Source organism: Leptinotarsa decemlineata, unplaced genomic scaffold, assembly GCF_025532065.1.
Source record: "Leptinotarsa decemlineata unplaced genomic scaffold, Ldec_3_MD MMD2_tig00078422_RagTag_RagTag, whole genome shotgun sequence".
NCBI classification, from domain to species: domain Eukaryota; kingdom Metazoa; phylum Arthropoda; class Insecta; order Coleoptera; family Chrysomelidae; genus Leptinotarsa; species Leptinotarsa decemlineata.
Window position 1 is genome coordinate 18,363,301 of NW_027412747.1, and position 20,438 is coordinate 18,383,738.

General features: G+C 36.9%; 2 protein-coding genes and 1 non-coding gene across 4 annotated transcripts in view; 2 read left to right on the forward strand and 1 right to left on the reverse strand.

Annotated features, from left to right (window-relative positions):
• Positions 1-1,299: 1,299 nt before the first annotated feature.
• Ass (Argininosuccinate synthase) lies at positions 1,300-12,007 on the forward strand. The gene is made up of 5 exons (XM_074186017.1): positions 1,300-1,580; positions 3,226-3,471; positions 6,153-6,557; positions 8,760-9,000; positions 11,829-12,007. The coding sequence occupies exons 1-5, from the start codon at positions 1,407-1,409 to the stop codon at positions 11,984-11,986; spliced, it is 1,224 nt and encodes a 407-aa protein (XP_074042118.1). The 5' UTR covers positions 1,300-1,406; the 3' UTR covers positions 11,987-12,007.
• A 3,844-nt stretch (positions 12,008-15,851) lies between these two features.
• On the reverse strand, positions 15,852-15,933 carry TRNAS-GCU (transfer RNA serine (anticodon GCU)). Its single transcript has one exon. It is a non-coding gene; the product is annotated as a tRNA-Ser (tRNA).
• Positions 15,934-16,172: 239 nt separating this feature from the next.
• The window catches only part of LOC111510745 (uncharacterized), a 47,992-nt gene continuing 43,726 nt past the window's right edge, over positions 16,173-20,438 (forward strand). The window contains exon 1 of one of the 2 annotated variants that reach the window (XM_074186028.1): positions 16,173-16,287. The gene's annotated coding sequence lies outside the window, so the exon portion shown is untranslated. The remainder of the gene's footprint in view (positions 16,288-20,438) is intronic. The other variant, XM_074186026.1, reaches the window with a different exon arrangement.

Here is a 20,438-nt window from a genome sequence, read left to right on the forward strand (position 1 = left end):
TTGGTGCATCCGTCAGAGGTTGAGTCAGGTTTGAAGATCATCAGTGTCACTATAAGATTGACTGGTGCCTCAGATATACTTGTTTTTTTATAATAGTCGGTTAGTTTGGCGCATGTTTGGCAATACAGTTGATCATCACCCGTTGATAGTTCCATTTTCAGATGATTCGACAATACGCTTTGCACGGACTGGTTATTAGTCATATTAGGAAACGCTAGTTGAAGTTCCAGAAAATCCCTTTTTTTTTAGCGACAATTCAAATTTCATAGTACATTGATTTCTTACAATAAATTTTCATATACGGTGCAGCAGCTTTATACGTCTTAGAAAGGCAATTAGTTTTTCATAGTTACAATTTTGTCCTAACGCTACTTCAATTGAAGGGGGGATGTCGTACTCGACTCTCTCGTTGGAGTAAGATGCGCACTCAGATAAAATATGTTTGACACTTGTGGCACAGTCACAAACTTCACATGTAGGAGGGTTATTACCGTTAAGGATGTATTCATGAGTGAGGCGAGTATGCCCTAGTCGGAGACGTGATAGGATAACTTGGAAATTTTCTCGTTTTTGGAAGTGATTTCCAGAGTAAGACCAATGGTTTGATTGCTGATAACTTAGAGTTGGAGCCATTCTATTGCTGTTACCACACGTTAGTAAGGATTTGTTTGTAAAACGGTTTCAGGTCAGGGTCACATACGTTTTTGTTACCTCTTGAAAATTTGCCAGAAAGTAAACAAGTTAGGATTTTTCCAGCAAAATATCTATAAACACAAGATGAGATAGACTGTATGGAATCATTCAATTTAGAGCGGTCAGAAGTATTGATTCTGCTATTTGTTTGGTCACGAAGACTATTCAACAAGAACCTCAAGAATTTGGAGCAATCCTCTTGTCCTAACGAGTACCTAGTAGACTTCAAAGACTCCAGGAAATTGGTTGGTGAGAAAGATGATACATTCTTTCGAAACTGCAACTGCATGAACAATTGTTTGAGTTTGGTGAATATGTAGAAAACATTTTCGGTCTAGTTCATCGTTAAAACTTCGTTCTTGAAATACATCCATCAATTTATATTATTCCAGTTTCTTTTTAATGTACATGCCAACATTGGGATCTCAAAATCTTACTACTCTCTGGTTTTGAGCCAAATGCCTTGAATTGGACAATAACTTAAAATAACGATATTCCCTGGTAAGTCATTAAGAGAAGCGAGAATATTAATGTGGTTCAATGTTCTCGTGTTTAAAAATAGCAAATTGGAGAATCCCAACCGGCAATGCTGCCTTAAACTAACACAACGAACAACACATGAATGTTTCATCTCACACAAAAGAAATAAATACGTTGATATCACGAATGATCTGTCGCGAAGGACATCGAAACAGTGTGAATTCAATATCACTATGATGAGCAAAGCTAGAGTCGTGCTAGCTTATTCCGGCGGTTTGGATACCAGTTGCATTCTGAAATGGCTTATGGACAAAGATTACGAGGTGATTTGTTATATGGCGAACATAGGCCAGGATGAAAACTTTGAGGAGGCTAGAGAGAAAGCTTTGAAGATCGGAGCTGCCAAGGTAGGTCGACGGAATGATAATCTTAGGGTGCGTTTATGTCGCAGCAGGGTTAAACGACAATACCGTCGATGGTTGTACAATGCTGATTTTTCTGAATGGAAACCATATGTACTTTTAAACAATATTCTAAGATAAAAATGGGCTAGGATCATAGTTCCTCATTGGCCAGGGCTGTCTTTTTTAAACAATGGTGTACTTTTTTGAGCAGTTATATAAATTCATTTTCTATAAAAGAGTTAGAAGATTTCAAATTAACCTTTTCGAATTTTGACTATATAAAACTACACTTCCGTTTACCCTTGATTTGAAATTTTCGTTGTTCAAAGTTAAATGTCGAAAGGAAAATGTTATCCACTTCAAATATGTCTCATGGAACTTGATTTGAATGTATTTTGAGAGATGCTTTTTATTTTTCAAAACTATATATTTGCATTAATTTGGATGGAGTCCAAGAACTGATGAAAAGATGGTGAATGGATGAAAAACTACTATTCTACAAGTCAAAAAACCAGCCCCAATGATAATAGTAATAAGACTTCTATAGCTGCTGAAGAAGTTCACATAATTAAATTTTTGGTAAATTTTCGTTTTGAGGACACCCGGCGATTTTGAAAAAATGTTTGCGTGTACTTACGTATTTTGATGCGTAGATTACGAATCCGAAAGAAAAAAGCGGCGCTCTCCCTTATTTGAAAAGTTACGGCCCTTCAAAGTTCAGAAAAGGGCAACTTTTCAGCCTTCTTTATCACCAAATAAACTTTTTAAAAACATAAGCATTTATTCACTAGGTCACCTTTACACCTTATTCCTCCTTCTTTGACACTTTCCACTTCAATAACAACATTTTTATTATAAAAAACTTAATTTAAAAACGAATGCTTCTCCTGGTGACACTCTTATATTTGTAGGTTAGATACTAGTGACATTTCAGAAAAAAGCGGTTGGTATTTGTCGTCACCTACAATTTTAAATTCATAGATTTGAATTTTTAGTTTTACGTGAGAGAAAAATACAAAGGAATTTGAACGAAATTAATAATTTAGTGAAAGTAAGAAATAGTTTAATTCTATATTTGGTTCAAGTAGGAGTGTTTGCAGCAACAATACGTTGTACTAATTGCAATGAAGAGTGCAAATTGAATTATGACACTTTATGGCAAAGATGCAATAGAAAGCGGATTATGAAAATACCGAAGAAAAAAGCTCATTACATTTGATGTAAGCTAAAGAATGAAGAATTACTTCAGGAATATTGACTGCATCAATCGTACCAACCATATCATTAACCTTAAAAACGTAAAATACAGTGATATGTAACCAAAAAGCAGCTCCGTACATTTTTTAACATTTTTATTAGAAAAATGTTGATTATTGAAGTGAAAAGTGTTAAAGGAGGAGGAATAAGGTGTAAACGTGACCTAGTGAATAAATGCTTGTGTTTTTAAATAGTTTATTTGGTGAAAAAGAAGGCTGAAAATTGCCCTTTTCTGAACTTTGAAGGGCCGTAACTTTTTGAATAAGGGAGAGCGCCGCTTTTTTCTTTCGGATTCGTAATCTACGCATCAAAATACGTAAGTATACGCAAAAATTTTTTCAAAATCGCCGGGTGTCCACAAAACGAAAATTTACCAAATTTTTTTCCTCAGGTGGTAATTGAAGACGTTCGAGAAACATTCGTCAAAGATTATGTGCTGCCAGCTGTCCAGGCAGGACTGTTGTATGAATCTCGCTATTTACTGGGAACATCTTTGGCGAGACCCTGTATATCAGTGAGTTTGGTCAAATGCGCAAAAGAAAACAATGCGCATTACATTGCACATGGAGCAACAGGAAAAGGCAATGACCAAGTCCGATTCGAGCTGTCTTGTTACTCCCTTTGGCCAGAAATTAAGGTGAGATGTAGATTATTTCACTGTTTTTCAAATGTTGTTTTGTGATCTGTTGAATGGGATCTGGTTAATAATTCTAATAGCAAGTTTTCGCATTATGTAGCTTCAGAATAACATCTTATTCATTCTGCTTATCTGAAAAATTAATTGATTATTAGATAAATGATTCAAATAATGATATAGACATTTGAATTTGAAGGGGTTATATTTTTAGGAGTGATTAATTTTTGGGAAAGAAAGTTTGTGGCTTTCTACTACTCCATCTTGATACAAAAAATGTGGGAATCTTCCATAGAAAGGAAGGAAGTAATCAATTGGAGAATGAGTAACTCTATACTGGCTTTCTTCCAGTTTGTGTCTGAAAGTTGCTACTTTGCATGATCTTCACATCCATGTATAGAGTTACTTATTTTCAAATTGATAACTTCCTTCCTTTCTTTGGAAGATTCCCACATTTTTTTGTATCAAGATGGAGTAGTAGAAAGCCAAAAACTTTTTTTCTCAAAGATATAGACATAGTATAGAAGAAGAATATAGAAGGTGATATTTTTACTGCCTGTCGGTATAATTTGAAATTAATCAAATCAAATTTACACTTCGAGTAATGTGCGGTAAATGTTATTTGCTAACTATTTTTGGAAAGAGATCTTTGTAGGCTTCCAGAAAATATACTAGTAAGATTAGAATATTTTTTGGTAACCGATCCATATTTGAATTTTTCAATTCTGCTTTTGTTCATATCTCACTTGTTATATTAATTCGTATCATGTTTTTTTTCAAGTAATGATAAAAAGTTATTTTTGTGGAGAATTGTTAGCTTTTTTAATTTTTAAAATTCTCGTAATTTACGTAACTGATAGAAAGAAGTTATACTCGTAAGAGAATTTCCAGAAATGTAGATAGATTAGACTGAAATATAAACAATTTCCTGTATGAGAAAATCAATGTATATGATATACAGTACGCCTGACATATGATAGACGAAACGAAAAAGTTATTCCGGAAGTTTATTCCGGAAATTTTTGCTAGCAAAAATTACGACTGTCGATGCAAAAAAAACAATTTTTGTACAACTGTCATTGAAAGTAACGTTTCTAATTGTTGTCAAGAGTATTAAAAGATGATGTTCACGAAGTAGCGTGTTAACAGTATTTTTAACACTAGTGTTAACTCGCTACGCTCGTTTCGCAAACTTTTTCACTCACAAAATTAAACCTTACTGTAACACTCATAAATAGCTATTTCATATGGGGTACTTGAAAATTAAAAAACTTCAACTTTTTTGCAAGAGTAAAGTAACCTTTTCATTGGCCCTTATGGGAAGTTTCATTAAAGAAAAAATGAAAAATTACAATGGAGATGAAGGGTAAAGTTCTAGTTCAATGAATTTTATATTTGATTATTTTATTCAGGCCGTTTTTTTATCATGTGGTAACATTGCTATAATCTAAACCGTTACAGAAACGAAGACGATTAAATAGGAAAAAGGTAACTGTCATCGGGAACATTACAATGGTCGAAGAAAATTTACGGGGACTCTCGTCCTTCTCGAGTTATACGTGGAAAACCAAAAATGCTGTTTTTTGTTTTTTTCGAATGAAATTGTTATTTCGGAAAATATCAATTCCAATCCAATACGGAAAATCGAAGCTACATGGCAATCTACATTAAATGCTCGAATTGATCTCCTCTTTCTTGAATGCATATGAGTTGTCGGTCCAGATAATTTCTGTGACAATTTTCTAGTATAATAGGTGTAATACTAATACATGCATATCTAATGTTTTGTTGAAGATGGTCGATATCTGTACTTGGTGTGGAAAAAACTTTATCCTTTATGTATCCTCAGACAAAAATATCTAAAGGAGTGAGATCTGGGGAACGAGCTAGTCTGTTAATTGGCTCATTGTTTCCAATCCATTTTCTTGGGAATATTGCATCTGAATGTTCCCTTACTATTACTGCATTATGGGAAGGAGCGCCGTCCTGTTGAAAGTATTGTATTTCATGGCGGATATTCAGTGAAAATTCATCTAAGTAGCTATCGAATTCATTGAATAGAAAATGAAGATACTTTTCACTATTCAAATGATCATCGTAAAAGGAAGGGTCAAGGATCTTTGTTCCCACAATTCCCAACCAAACATTTATTCCTAACCTTTCTTGGAAATTGTTTCCCTATGTAAATGTTTATTTATTATTATTCCACCTATTATGGATATTTCTGTTAAACCAACCATTGTTGGTGAATTTTGATTCGTCTCTCCATATTACTTTTCATACAAATATTTCAAAATATTTGTCTAAATTATATTACAAATATTACTTAGTCAAACTATCGGCAAATCGAAATGATTGGAAAGTTTATAATATCCCCTATTACTATCTAAAATCTTACTCCCCATCCACAAAAAACATTTCAGCCCTTTGCCAACATTTCCTCTTCTGATGTGAGGTTATGACGGGGTGTGTAAGAAATTATCTCATTTTGCCGTAGAATTACTTGAATTTTGGTCTTAATTTCATGCCAATGTGATGCACTAGATTACACTGGGAAACCCAAAAACAAAATTGTGTCATGAAAAAGGTGGGAGTAAGGCGCAATGAGCCCTCATGGGCGCCACCTTTTCCTTCTGAGGAATTCCTTCAGTTTAATTTATACCGCCTAAAATATCATTTCGTAGATAATTGCACCTTGGAGGCAAGAAGAATTCACCACGAAGTTTCAAGGAAGACAGGATCTTCTGAGATACGCCTCCGAAAATAACATTCCAGTCTCGGCAACGCCAAAAGCTCCTTGGAGCATGGACGCCAACTTGATGCACATCAGTTACGAGTCTGGAATTCTAGAAAATCCAGATAACGAACCTCCAGAGGACCTTTTTGTGATGACCAAAGATCTGAAACTAGCTCCAGATACATCTCTTCGGATTCAGGTACATTTCGAGAAAGGAATTCCAGTTTTGGTGGAAGGCGGAAGTAGAAGAATTGAAAAGCCTTTGGAGATTCTATTGTTTCTCAATGAAATAGGAGGAGAACACGGTGTTGGAAGAATCGACATTGTAGAGAACCGTTTCATTGGGATGAAGGTAATTATTTTATTCACTCTGACCCATTTCAAAACTAGGTAGTATACTATAACATTTGTTAAGGTTCCTAACTACTTTTCATGAATGTCATGCTTTTTTAACTACATGTATGATTACTCTGGGCAGTGGAAGAAAATAAAAATTACGAATAAAATTCGGAACTTTCATCTCTCTCAACATTTCTGCATCATAGAATTTGTCAAATATATACCAAAAAATGAATGAGACAGCATTGATATCCGGAATTCCGACTGATTTCATGAAATTTCTACCAGCATTTTCCATAGGCAATTATCGTCAGAGATACTATGAATCTCGTTAGAAAAGCCTAAAAAATATCCCATATTAAGGCTTTGCTGTTGCTGTTTGCTGTTGCTACTTCAACTCAGAGTGAAAACGTTTCATCTTGTAACGGTTTAAATTTCTGAATTCAGAAGAATCAGTAGAGCTGCCCTGTAGGGTCGTTAATTTATCAGCATATTGCTGGGATTGTGGGTTGTTTAGTAAGCAGAAGTAAATAAAACCGAGGAGATTTTCACGGTCAGGATTTAAAAACGATTCAGATTAGTATATATCGTAAAGCCAACACAAAAGCAAGGTTCCAGCAAGGGACTGTCCGAAACCTAAAAACATCTATGGTCAGTCAAATTAATCAATTCAATATTTTCCTTTCCTATTCTTGAAATATCGGTAGAGAATTCCATAACACATGTTTTCAGGTTTTTTGGACAAGAATAATAAGATCACCTATGAAAGATTCACGTCGAGCACTGTCAGACCTTTTATTCATTTTTTTGGTGGTAAAAAAAGCTTTGAAGGCATATTTTTCTGGTAATGGGAGAAATTCTTCGGAAAAGCTATAGTTGCATCATACATATCATTCTTTGAGATATGAGGAGACACTCTAGAAATTACCAACGGAGAGCCGTAGCAAGTATATAAGAAAAAATATCACAAATGATGATAACCCGTGAGTAGAAGCCCTGATTTTGTTGATATATTTTGGAGCTTAGTACTGAAATCTACAGTTCATTCCTAAAATTAGAGGATAGTTTTAAGCATTTTTCTTTTCTCTGTGCACCTAAGACAGCTGTTGACGGGGGTAATAATTATCGAGTTTGATTGAAGTTAATCGAAAAGTAAATTCAGGATAAATTAAGATTCAGGCAATTACTTTTAACTGCTCATTTGTTCCCTCTTTTTAATTTACGTAAAGGTCTACCTCTGTCAGTTCAATTCTCGAATCTTTTGATTCGATATTGTTCCGAAGTAAGAGTTCTCCAGTAGTAATATCGTGATCAAAACGGCCTATAGCGGCCTATTAATATCTTTACTGTCAACGTTTTTTTGTATTAAGTATTGGTTTTTTACTCTTGATGTATATATATTTGCCTGTTTTCTTACATTAGTTCGTTGCAAATAACATATGAAAATCAATCTTTGAGTTGATAGTGAAGTTTGTAAATATTTCTTTTCATATATCAATTTAATATAAATTTCAAGCTTGGAGATTCGTTGTTGACTTTTTGGTTATTTCTCCAATCCCTTCCCTGTTGAATCCGTTCAACTGGCGCCCCGGGGCTTACTTTTTTTCCATCTATTTTGACTGTAAAAAAAACATACTTTCCTTACCCACGTCCAGCCCCGACAATAATCGACTAGCCTGGGCCGAACTACCTCTTGGTAATTACATAAATACCAAGGTAGGTTATAATCTTTAGGGAATCGTCTTCCACTATCTCAATTCCAGCCGTGTATGGACCTGTTGGTAGTGAAAAAGACTGCTGTATACTTTCGAAGGCTGGTTTTTCAGCTTTGAATTGATGTATTCCTTCCATCCAAGTAGACCCATTCCTGATTGTTCATTTCTGGTCATCGATTATCCGAGTGCTTTTATTGCTGAGTGCTCAAAGAATTCGGTATCTCCAAATGGACCGACCTAGTAGATAAACACGTAAATTCCAAAAGGGCTTTCTATTTCCGTATCAACGCTACCAGTTGTTAGTTCATGTCACGATGAGTATGATCTAATCTGTTTTAAAATCTGTTGATGATCTAATGAAACCATTCAGTTTGAATTTAACGTTGAGATGATATTTTTGATACAGTGGTCTTTGCCCTTGTGAAAGGTATCCAATACAATTTCAATCAGCATGTACTCCAGTATGTAAAGTACTCAACATCTTTTTTTTTGTGTTTCAGTCCAGAGGGGTGTACGAAACCCCTGGCGTTTACATTCTGCATAAGGCTCACGAAGATATCGAATTGTTTTGCTTGGATAAAGAGGTTTACAGGGTCAAGCAAAGCCTTCGAGATCGCCTGTCTGACTATATTTATAACGGTTTTTGGTTTTCACCAGAGGCTGACTACGTTCGCAAATGCATCTCTCTAGCAGAGGAAACTGTTAGTGGTATTGTGAAGTTGGAGATTTATAAAGGAAATGGTAAGTGGAAATTTGAATAGTTCGCATTTATCTGACGCACTTGCACAGGGTACGTTCCCTATAGAAAATATTAGAAGAAAAACTCACTGTACGTAATTATAGTACAGAGTAGAAATTCTGATTTTTGGTACATTGTGGCAATAAATCGTTTTTATCCGTTTTTTTGAGTCTACTTCAAACTGTAACTGTAAATGAGCGTCATTTGAATGCTTATGTCAGCATAAAAATGTTGTGATCGAAATTCAAAAAAGTCGACTAAGGCCGTTTTTGTGTGGTCATGATAGGCTAAGGTTATACCAGAGAGGAAGTTATCGAACTGCTTGAGAGGATGGTAGTCGGTTGGCGAGGAGTCTGGGAAGTATGGTGGGTGAAACAGAACTTCGACGTTCAATTCGTTCTATTTTAGGAAGGTGATTTGCGAACGGGCATTGTCATGAAACAGGATCAGACCTCTTCTGTCCAGCAGTGCCGGCTGCCGCTGCGGATGCAATTTCCTTACAACAGGACTCTAATGTGATGGTCTGGCCCGGTTGCAGAAAGTTAAAGTGAATTATACCAGCCGCTGACCACCGCACAGTAACCATCCTGTTGTTGTAGAGGATCCACTTTTCATCACACGTGACGGAACGATCCAAAAAAGGATAATTATTCGGGGCTCACCTTTGAGGCTCAAAAAGTAATTGATGAATTTATTATACTGTTAATATACCCTGCGTAGGAATCTGTATCTGTAGAGTAAGGAGGGTGAGTGTACGCCCACAGCACTTAGGCCACATATGACCCATTGTACGTTCTCCCGAAGAGTTGTCCTCCTAGGTCATCGTCCATCCTGTCTTTTCCAGGAAGGTGGACAGGTCACTGGGAGACACCTCCTTAATATCGGCAGGTGTAGGCCAAGACTCGCCGAACACACACACTCTTATTGACGATAACTCCGAGCACTCGAATAAGACATGCCTGAGTCTCATCTTCCTGTTCACACATCCTGCATAGAGGTGTGTCCACTAGCCCTTATTATGGAGGTGTTTCCTCAGTTGACAGTGGCCAGTCAGAAATCCTACTGTTGAGCGTAGATTTTTCTTGGTCATCGCCAGATATTTCTTCGGCGCCAGCTTCCCAGGGTCGCCCAAGGTGATCCTGGCAAGATTGCATCCTTTGATTCCACCCCATCTCTTTAGGGATTGAGCATGGGTGTAACATAATGGTGTAACAGGATAATGTTATTATCTACCGAGGCTTTGGCTAAATCTTGATGACACTCTGAGGTTACACATTGTCTGTTCAAGGCCAATAGGGCTTGTATGCTGTCAGTGCAGATTGTAATATTTTTGCCAGAAATTCCTTTCCTGGATATTTCTTTTTTGGCGATTGGGATACCAACCGGTTCTGTTTGGAACATGCTGGTATTTTTTCCCATTCCCCACTTGATCCTTAGACTTAGTGATCTGAAGTACACTCCACATCCTGAGCCTTCCTTGGTTTTTTGAGCCGTTTGTATATGCGTATTGCATTTGTAGCATATAACTCTGTGTTCTATTTTATTTATATTTTGTAGGGTTCATTGAACACAAACTTGGGTTCAATTGCATCACTTGTTGCCTGCAGCAGAGGTTGCGCAGTAATTGCTTGTCGCCATAGGCCTAGATGGCCTATAGGCTATAGGCCATCATATGTAGCATATGACTCTGTGTTCTATTTTATTTGTATTTTGTAGGGTTCATTTAACACATACTTGGGTTCAATTGCATCACTTGTTGCCTGCAGCAGAGGTTACGCAGTAAGCGCTCGTCGCCATAGGCCTAGCCTCAATTGACCCATTCCTACTTCGAGGTTTACACCAGCCGTGCGCAATCCATGGCCATTCACGCAACCTCCAGAGGGGTCAGAGGGGTCAGACCCGTAATTAATTTCATTGTCGCGGTTGGTGTTGTTGTTCTCATGACTCCTGTGATGTTTAAACAAGCCAGCCGCTGTATTTGATATAATTTTTGAATGGCCTTTGCTTGTAGAACTTTCGGTCCCCATGCAATGTCTCCGTACTTCAACATAGGTCTTATTATTGCAGTGTAGATCCAGGTGACCACATGGGGTGGAAGACCCCATGCGCGTCCCACTGTCCTCCGACATTGCTCATAAGCCACATATGCTCTTTTTGCTCTACTTTGTAGGTGAGAGTTCCATGTTAGATTCCTGTCGAGGATAGTACCAAGGTATTTCACCTCTTCAGAGAAGTTTAGTTTGCTTTTGAAGATTTCGGAAGGTTTTAAGCCCGATAAACTTCTTTTTCTGCTGAAAAGGACCATCTCCTAGTAATTGATGAATTTATTATACTGTTAATATACCCTGCATAGGGTAATATCCGATTCATATGCCATAACATATTCGGAATACTGTTTTTCAATTCATAAAATTTTATATGAAGTACTTGAGCAATATCCTGTTGGTAACTTCTTAGCATTGATCAGATCGAAATTCTTTATTCTGTCATTGTAGCTGGAAATGAAGAGATTTTGACTTGGATTTGAACAATCTTGTATGATCATGCTGATGAGCGATTTCGGATGTTAGTTTTTCAACAACAAATTTCTTGTTGTTTGAAAGCTTTCATTGTGGAGTTTTTTATGTCTTGGAAACTTTCATTATTGCATTTTTTTTTATGAAAATGTATCACAATCAGAATGTCAGAATTGTCAGAATTAACTTGACAATTAAAAAAAATATATAAATAGTTACTATAAATCCTCAATATTGAATAAATAATAATTTCAATCTTCGAACTTCACCGATATAGGCATATTAAGAAACTAATGAATGCTTCAACTTTTCAGTCATTGTTCTGGGAAGATCGTCTAAAGTGTCCTTATATAACGAGGATTTGGTTTCCATGGATAAACATTCTAGCTTCGTGCCAGGTGATGCTACTGGATTCATAAACATCCACGCCATGCGACTTAAGGAGTATAATAACTTCCAAAATAAAATTTGATCAACAGAGGAGCTAATACAAGTCGTTTCATTTCTCATGTTCCAGATCCTACACCACTGACGTCAAAAAATTGAATTGCATTAAAATTTTTCAAAAATTATTGATGATTACATAAATCATTTTTGATTTTGAAAAGCTTCTATAAAATATAAGTTGAAAGAAAAACTTGGACAACTTGCTACAGTTGAGAAAACACGGGGGTTGCGTTTGAATTTCACTTCTGCATTATGAAAAATGGTTTGATCTTGAACTTATATTAATAAAATGAAGAAATAAAGAAACAATAATTAATGAATCGAAGAGGTTTTGTATTAAAGTGTATAATATTTTAAAATTCTTGCAAAGCGCTTTCGACTTTCGTCATCATCAGTGCTCACCTGAAAGTAAGTGATCTAGTTGAAAAGGGGAATTTAGTGAAATTGAAGTTGTAAATTTTTTTTTTAAGGTTAAGAAATTTGGAAAAATTGTTTGAGATTACTTACTTGTCAGGCAACAGGAAGTATCAAGATAAGTGAATTGTACATTGTAATATTTGAATTATATAAAACAAAATAGGCTTATAGCTAAGAAAATACATTTTTGGATTGAGGCCATGTGGTTCAGTCAAAGTATCTTATGAAGAAGGATAATTTGAGACAGAATGTGTCAAGTGTCATGTTAAAATAATGGTACCAACTTGAGGAGTGATCCATTAAGGGTTTGCTTAAATATGTAGAGGAAAAATATTGAATAAATCATATTAATAAACTGTGATTAATTAATAATTCATAATCCTCTTATGAAGGGGAAGGAAATCTCTGTTTAAGTTTACTTGAGTATTCAGACAATGATCATTGTTGGAAAGTTCTTTAGAAATCTCCAACACCTCCCGTGTATCAAAATGTACATGGTTTGTTTTTTCCCAGTTAGGGTTTTGTTCACGAGATGGAGTTGTTCTACTTCACTCTAGTTGAGAAAGATCCTGCTGCAGGTGAAGGTTTCATAAATGCCATATGTAATAATATGCCATTTGAAAATATCGAAAATAAACTGGATGATTATTTTAATTGTCATAGAAAATAATTAATATCGTCTCCATGCGAAATTAATCTTGAAATCGCATCTCCACCAATCAGCGCGCAGGACAAAATATAAATTGAAGCCGAATTTAGCATCGAGAGCACAGAGCGGCATTTGCTAATCCCTCGCTGAGAAAGCTTTGATCTTTGCAGACACAACGGAGGGTCTGATCCATCTTACCGTTGACCCGGATGATGATATTGACCGTGATATCCGCCGGTTTCGGCGTACCTCCAAGAAATATGATGACGTGGAACGTCCAGCTTCGGAGAAAGAACTGAGGGGGTACATAAGGGCCTCTAAGCCTAGGAAGGCTCCGGGAGCTGATTCAATCAACAATAGGTTGTTGGATTAGCTCCCCAAGAACTTCATCAAATATCTGTTAGAGATAATTAACAACTTACTCTCCCTCAGATTCTTCCCTCGAAGATGGAAATACGCCGTTGTCAACATGATCCCGAAACAGGGCCAGAACCCACTGTTTCCCCAAAAACAATCATCCGATTAGTCTGCTGAGCTCAACGGCTAAGCTGGCTGAGCGTGTTGTGCTACAGAGGCTGACAGAAGAAGTTGAAGACCGAAATGGTGTGCATGGCGAAAAATTCAGCTTCAAGAGGTCACACTTCTCGGAACTGCAGGACTTGAGAACTCCTCTAACCTGAACAATATGAAAATAGTACACCTTGTCCTTCTTGACATTTCAAAGGCCTTCGATCGTGTCTGTTACGAAAACCTCCTACACAAAATGCTCGTTTTCGACCTGCTTCGGGGGCCACTCTGGTGGCTTAGGTCCTTTCTGAAAGGCAGACCATTTCAATTCCGTGTCATCAGGGAAATCCACGCTGGAGTGCCCCAGGGAGCCGTGGTGTATCCACTACTCTACAGTTTCTATGTGAGCGACCTCCCCAGGTTCGACCACGTAAAGGTTTTCCTTTACGCCGATGATACGACTCTCCTCGACTCTTCCATGGGCCGTGTGTTCGGGGTCATCTACCCGCAACGTGCAATGGACGACTCCGAACGCTGGTACCTTCACTGGAAGGTCTGAGTGAATCCATACAAAATACAGGCGATAGATTTAGATGTAACGTTTCTCCGAACACGAGGGTAATGATTTCAGGTAGGGAGATCAAATGACAGTCCCGAGTCAAGTACTTGGTTCTTATGATAGACCATGATCTCACCTGGAAACAACGTCGAGATGACCAAGAGCAATATCCAAATGGGGTTAACTGAGCTTTATCCTCTTATTAACCGTAATTCTAAGGTCAACCTTAAGAACAAGGTTTTATTGTTCAACAAGATGCGATGTTCAAGCCTATCGTAATATAGCTTTAGGCGTTTGGGGGACAAACCGCTCCGACTCATCTTCCCATTTTGGAAAGAATGCAAAATAAGATACTACGGATGCTATTGGATGCTCCATGGTTCGTGCGGAATGAAAGCATCCGCACAGATTTGAAGCCGTTTACTCTACACCAATCCATTCAGTTGGGAATCAGAGAGTTTTCAAGTCAGCGGAATCTCATTAGAATCTATCAGTTAGGGAAGTTGTAGATTATGCTATAGACGACCCCTCCTGATTCAGAAGGCCCGGTCACTCAGTTGAGTGAAGGCCCCACGACGTCCGTTAAAAATGAACAGTTTTTTCTTCAAACGCTTCAGTCAGGAAAGGGAGCACAGCATAGGGGTCATTAACCATTATACCGTAACCATGAATACTTTCAGTTTTGAATCATTTGTCCTGACGAACACACGTTGAAAGGATAAAGGAGCTAGTCTTCAACCTGATTTAAACCAAGATGATCTACCTTCATCGAGTGCATTCACTGTCAATAAGTCAAACTGTTGATTTCAAGCACTTGCTGTTTGATAGATAAAATTGCTTAGGGCGCGCCGTTAATGAATATTCAGTTGTTACTCAGTGGAAGGTAACTTGTACCTTGTTTAATTATCAAAGGAAATAAATCGAGGCGTCGTTCACAAGTGAATATTTTTTTAATATTGGAAATGGAAGAGGGTTAAAATTAGGGTTAACTTGTATGCATGTCTTTCGAACATAATTCAATGTCCAGCATGGTATTAGTCAGGCGTGTAGTTATTTTTTGGTACACATTTACCAGAACGTATTGTGCAGGTTCGTTGGGAGAGATGATAGCTAGGTATGAACATTTCAAGTTTTACATTAATTTTCCAATTTGTTGGCAAAATATAAGAACACAACAAGTTACTAACTAATTAGACTCTTCAGCGGTTCATATTACGCAGTAACTTCTCAGGGTAAATTTTTTAGTTTGCCTTTTATTACCTACACCTCAGCAGATTCTCGATCCATTCAACTTTATTCATTTCCCATATTGTCGAAGTTTATAATCCTAAACGATAGTAACAAGTACTACTAGTTAATGAGTTTTTTATTCAAGTCCCGCAAAAGTATCGATGATTCTTCTAGGTCATTTAACTTTCAATTCTTCTGATTGTTGTCATTTTTATCTTATGTTCAAATTTATATTTTATATTCTTTGAAAGACGTTTTTTGTGGAGGACTCAAATTAAAAAATTCATTGAGAAAATTACTGCATAATATAAACCACTGAGGTCAGTAACTTGTATTCATAAATTTTGCCTACAAACTGTAAAAAAAATCAATTGAAAAAAATTTAATTTCAATACCTACTTAACTTTTTTCAGTGGTCGGCATTTAGGAAAATAATCTTATACTTTTATATGATTGAAGCAATAAATGTATAAATATTGAGTTGAAGTGAATAGAATTTCTATAGTACAGTGAAAAAAAAACAAAAAACGACGAGGATGGGATTCGAACCCACGCGGGCAGAGCCCATTGGATTAGCAGTCCAACGCCTTAACCACTCGGCCACCTCGTCATATGTAACATACGTTTTTAGACTCATTATTAGAAACGTAAATTTATGTTAATTCAATCGATAAAAAATTTAAATTCATCTCATATTATTTTTATTCCAAATCAACCGCATAGTTATAACCATATTAAAATATTGAAGAATTCCGAAAGAGGATGTTGGAGAACAGTGCTGTTTATTGCGCAACATCATCAACGTGTTACCAAGGTAACAAAATTCAAACAAAACAAAACCACCCCTTGACAGTTAAAGGGAAAAAAGGAATGATCAAGTGGTGGTGCGTGATGTTTACCTCGTAAATTCCGAGGTACATTTAGTGTTTTTACACCCCTCGAAGTACTGATGAATGGTTTAGAGGTAGGTACATGGACTATTATACTGGATGTTCTCAAGAATAAGTGTACAAAAATAAGAGGGTAGGCTCTTCTGTAGTTCTCTATTTTCGACCGATTATTATATCTAATATGGAAATACTTTCGTTGAAATTATTATTAGATGCGTGATTGGTGTAATACCCGATAAATGATAACCTAATTCTAAAAATAGCCTTCACTTTTATTGATGATATCTATTTGAAGAATAATATTTTCAGGGTATTGAAAATAGTGACGGACGAAATTGTAGAGAATAGTTTTTTTCAGACTATTTGATTCGTACCAAAAATGATACAATTTTCCATTTTCCATTTCTGAACATTTACTATGTATTTAGGTAGTCATCCTTTATAAAATATCGAATGAATAATAAAATGCATTATAATTTCTATAAAAGTCATAATGATTTTGGATAAGTTCTCGATTCCTTAAATTCATATCTAGATTTATTCTCAGGAAAAAAACTGTATTGCAACTCTAATGGAAATTACGTTATACCACAGCATCTCTTTGAACACATTCTCAAACAGCTCAAAATCATTAAAGCTTCTTGTAATGCACCGTTTGGAACCTTTGGTGTAGTAATGAATGTTTTATCCCAACACCAAACCGTTATTTTGAACACTTCGGCACGTGTTTCAATGACCAAGTGATCATCATCAAGAGGAAGATTCCTCTTGATGATGATCACTCTTGCCTCGAGTACCAAGAAATAAGAATAGGATTCAGAATACCGAAAGAAGCTGGCGCCGAAGATATATCTGGCAATGACCAGGAAAAATCTACGCTTAACAATAGGAATTCTGACTGGCCACTGTCAACTAAGGAAACACCTCCATAATATGGGGCTAGTGGACACACCTCTATACAGGAAGATGAAACTGTCAGGCATGTCCTATGCGAGTGTCTACCTTCCTGGAAAGGACAGAATGGACGATCACCTAGATGGACAACTCCTCGGGAGGATGTACATTGGGTCACATGTGGCCTAAGTTCTGTGAGCCTACACTCACCCTACCTAGTCGAAAGATACAGATACCGAAAGAACTATGAGAAATTCTTAGTGACATTTGTAATGTTAGAAATCTCATGCCATTCTTGACAAATATTGATATTTATCATTTAATTTGAATACAATGATCATGTGATGTCTTGTAATGTAACGTAGCGGTAATAATCCTAGTGATTGATGCTCTCATCTTGAAATAAAAAAATCTAGTTCAGTCATTATTGTACTGGGTAGTTCTGTATTATAGATTTTTCGAATATTATTGTTCAATTTGTTTTTCATGTAGATAAGTAACACCCTTTCAATTCCACGTTTGAACATTCGTAAAGGAGGCCCTCACTTCACTTTTGCTTAAATTTCACACATAACATCACTTTGTACAATGGACAAATACAAAACATAAATAAGCTCCGCGATTACATGTGGCATCCGCGTAACTTCTTTGTGGACGGACGTTATCGGCGCATCTGTCCACAACCACGGCCACCACGAAAGCTGAATTGAGAGTAAATAGTTAAACAGTAAGCGCCCTTTCATACGGGAAGCTTCACGTCTCTCGTTCCCGAGAGAGAAGAAACCTCCTAGCGCCAATTGCAACGAGTCCGATGGAGCTTTCAAATGAGTGTGAGTCGCCACGTTTCGGGAGACGAAAACTCTCACGTCTTCTGCTCGAGCCGGGGAGCCACGTCTCTTCCTCAAAATGCAAAAGGATGAGTGACAGGCTTTCACAAGGGGATCTTCGTAGTTGACGCTTCACACTAGTCATCATGGCAGATTACGATATGGAGCTATAAATCGGTGCTGTGTGCAACCGACCCACTCTGTGGGATAAAAGCCTCGACATGTATACGGACCGAAATGAAGTCATAAAAAGTTGGGTGGAAGTCTGCAAACGTTGGTGTTTCTGTTATTGAAGTTTGTGTCGTCGGTATAGAAGGTATTTGGCAACAGCTCGCGTACGATCCATTCTACGACTGAGCTCAAGGAGCCATTAACTGAAAAAGGCTTCCCGGTGTGATTGGGCGGTAGGTAGGAGTGATAAACGCTCCCGTATAGGAGCAAGAGACGGGAAGTTCCCCGCGTGTAAGAGTCCTAAGAGAGCTCTATTGTTAGTTACATCTAATCAATTACTTTTCCATTTTCTTCACTCGAAACTAAGGAATTTACCATTTTTGCCAAACTGACATGGAAACGATCTTCATCCTAAAGTTTCGCCAGCGCGAGTGGCTGGCTTCTTCAGAGGTTTATTCATCTTGATGGTTCACCGATGACTGATGACTGTATTGTTTCAGTGTTTCCTCCCCGTAGAGCGTCTGATAAATTGGTTAAGGCTTTCGCAGCCGAGATTTTCAGTATTGCGATTTTCATTCGGGTTTGAAGGCCGTCGTGGTTTGGAACTGTATCCTAACGTTTCGCTACCGTCATGGTTCACAGTCATCGGTAAACTATCAAGATGAGTAAACCCCTGACGAAGCCAGCCACCCGTGCTGGTGAAACGTACAGTTCCAAACCACGACGGCCTTCAAACCCGAATGAAGATCGCAACACTCAAAATCTCGGCCGCCAAAGCCTTAACCAATTTATCATGATATGGAAACCATTCCATTGAAAAATCACTGGAGATCTTGAATTAGGTGCGAATGAAAAACATAATGAATTTGTGTCAAAGAAGTTTCGTAATTTCGATAGCGCCCCCTACAAACTCAAAGAGATACTTTTTCGAATGACTTGGAGCGGTAATTTCAAATGTAACTCAATCTTGTGAAGAAAAAGCGATTCAGTTAATAACTTTTCAAATTATTCTACCAATTTTTTACATCAATAAAAAATGGAAAATCAGGGGACACGATTAGGACAACGTACGGATGTATCTGTTGGGATATTCACTGGAAAATCTCTATGGGATATCCCATGGACGTTACATTTGAGACTTGGTACCAACGGTACATCCAGGGGCACGAATGGGACCTATTTAGGACGTCTGTATGTTGTTAGGAAACATGAGAGATTTGTGAATTGATCAAACGGAATAGCTAGATTTACAATATCCTTTTATTTCAACTATGCGTCAAATAACACACTGAAATCAATATTCTTTGATGTGCTTTCATCTCAAATTATGGCTAATCGCACAGTACCTGGTATATTATTTCCAAATGATTTTTTTCCGTTATAACGGTTTGGTGTTGGAATAAAACTCCAGTAAAATTCATTACTACACCAAAGGTTCGAAACAGTGCTTTACAAATCAATGTAAGAATGAAGTTTATATTTCTATCTCTAATCTGATAATTTAGCAGCCCTTCCATCAAATTAATGCGCAAATAATTCGTGTTCAACATCCATTTAGATTGAAATAACTTCGTTACTGACCCTGACCAACAGTCGACCCAGATTATAGCGACCATTTCGCGATTAGCTCCATGTTATCGGTGAAAATTTTCATGACAAGAGCGAGAAGTCTGGACATATAAGGGGAGAGTGAAAATTCAATCAATGAAAATATTCCAGGAATGACTCGGGTTTCGTGAGGTGAATTTCAAATGAAGTGTCGAACAGTCTTATCAATTGATTATTTGTAAATTTTCCACACGAGTACAAATATTGATTATGTTTCAAGTATTTTGTGAACATACATTTGAAGAATTTCATTTGTCAACTAATCACATGCATCAGGTGATTATAGTATAACATTTTTATTATTCAATTGTTATTTCCTTGTTAGCATTTGAATAAAACCAATTCATTTTCAGAGCTTTGTGAAGAAATCAATTAGATTATTGTTTCAACAGGATGTACAGATTAGATAACGGGTCAATAAGAAACATAAAAAACTTCTGCGGTAACCCACGTGTGAAAACTTTTATAAAGGGAGTCTTTGAAAAATCAACAGAAAAAATGTTGACATCTGAGAGACATCTCAACGACTTCTTTATTTCTGGAGAGATATCTTAATGACGTCGTGAAGAGATAGTTTTTGTTACGAATTATGATGTTTTTGAGATATCTTTTAAAAAATCCTTGAGTTATTATCTATCATAAACATCTGTAATATATCTCTCAAATGCCTCTTAGACATAATATGTTTTGAAATCGTCCTAAAGATATATGTAACTGAGAATTTT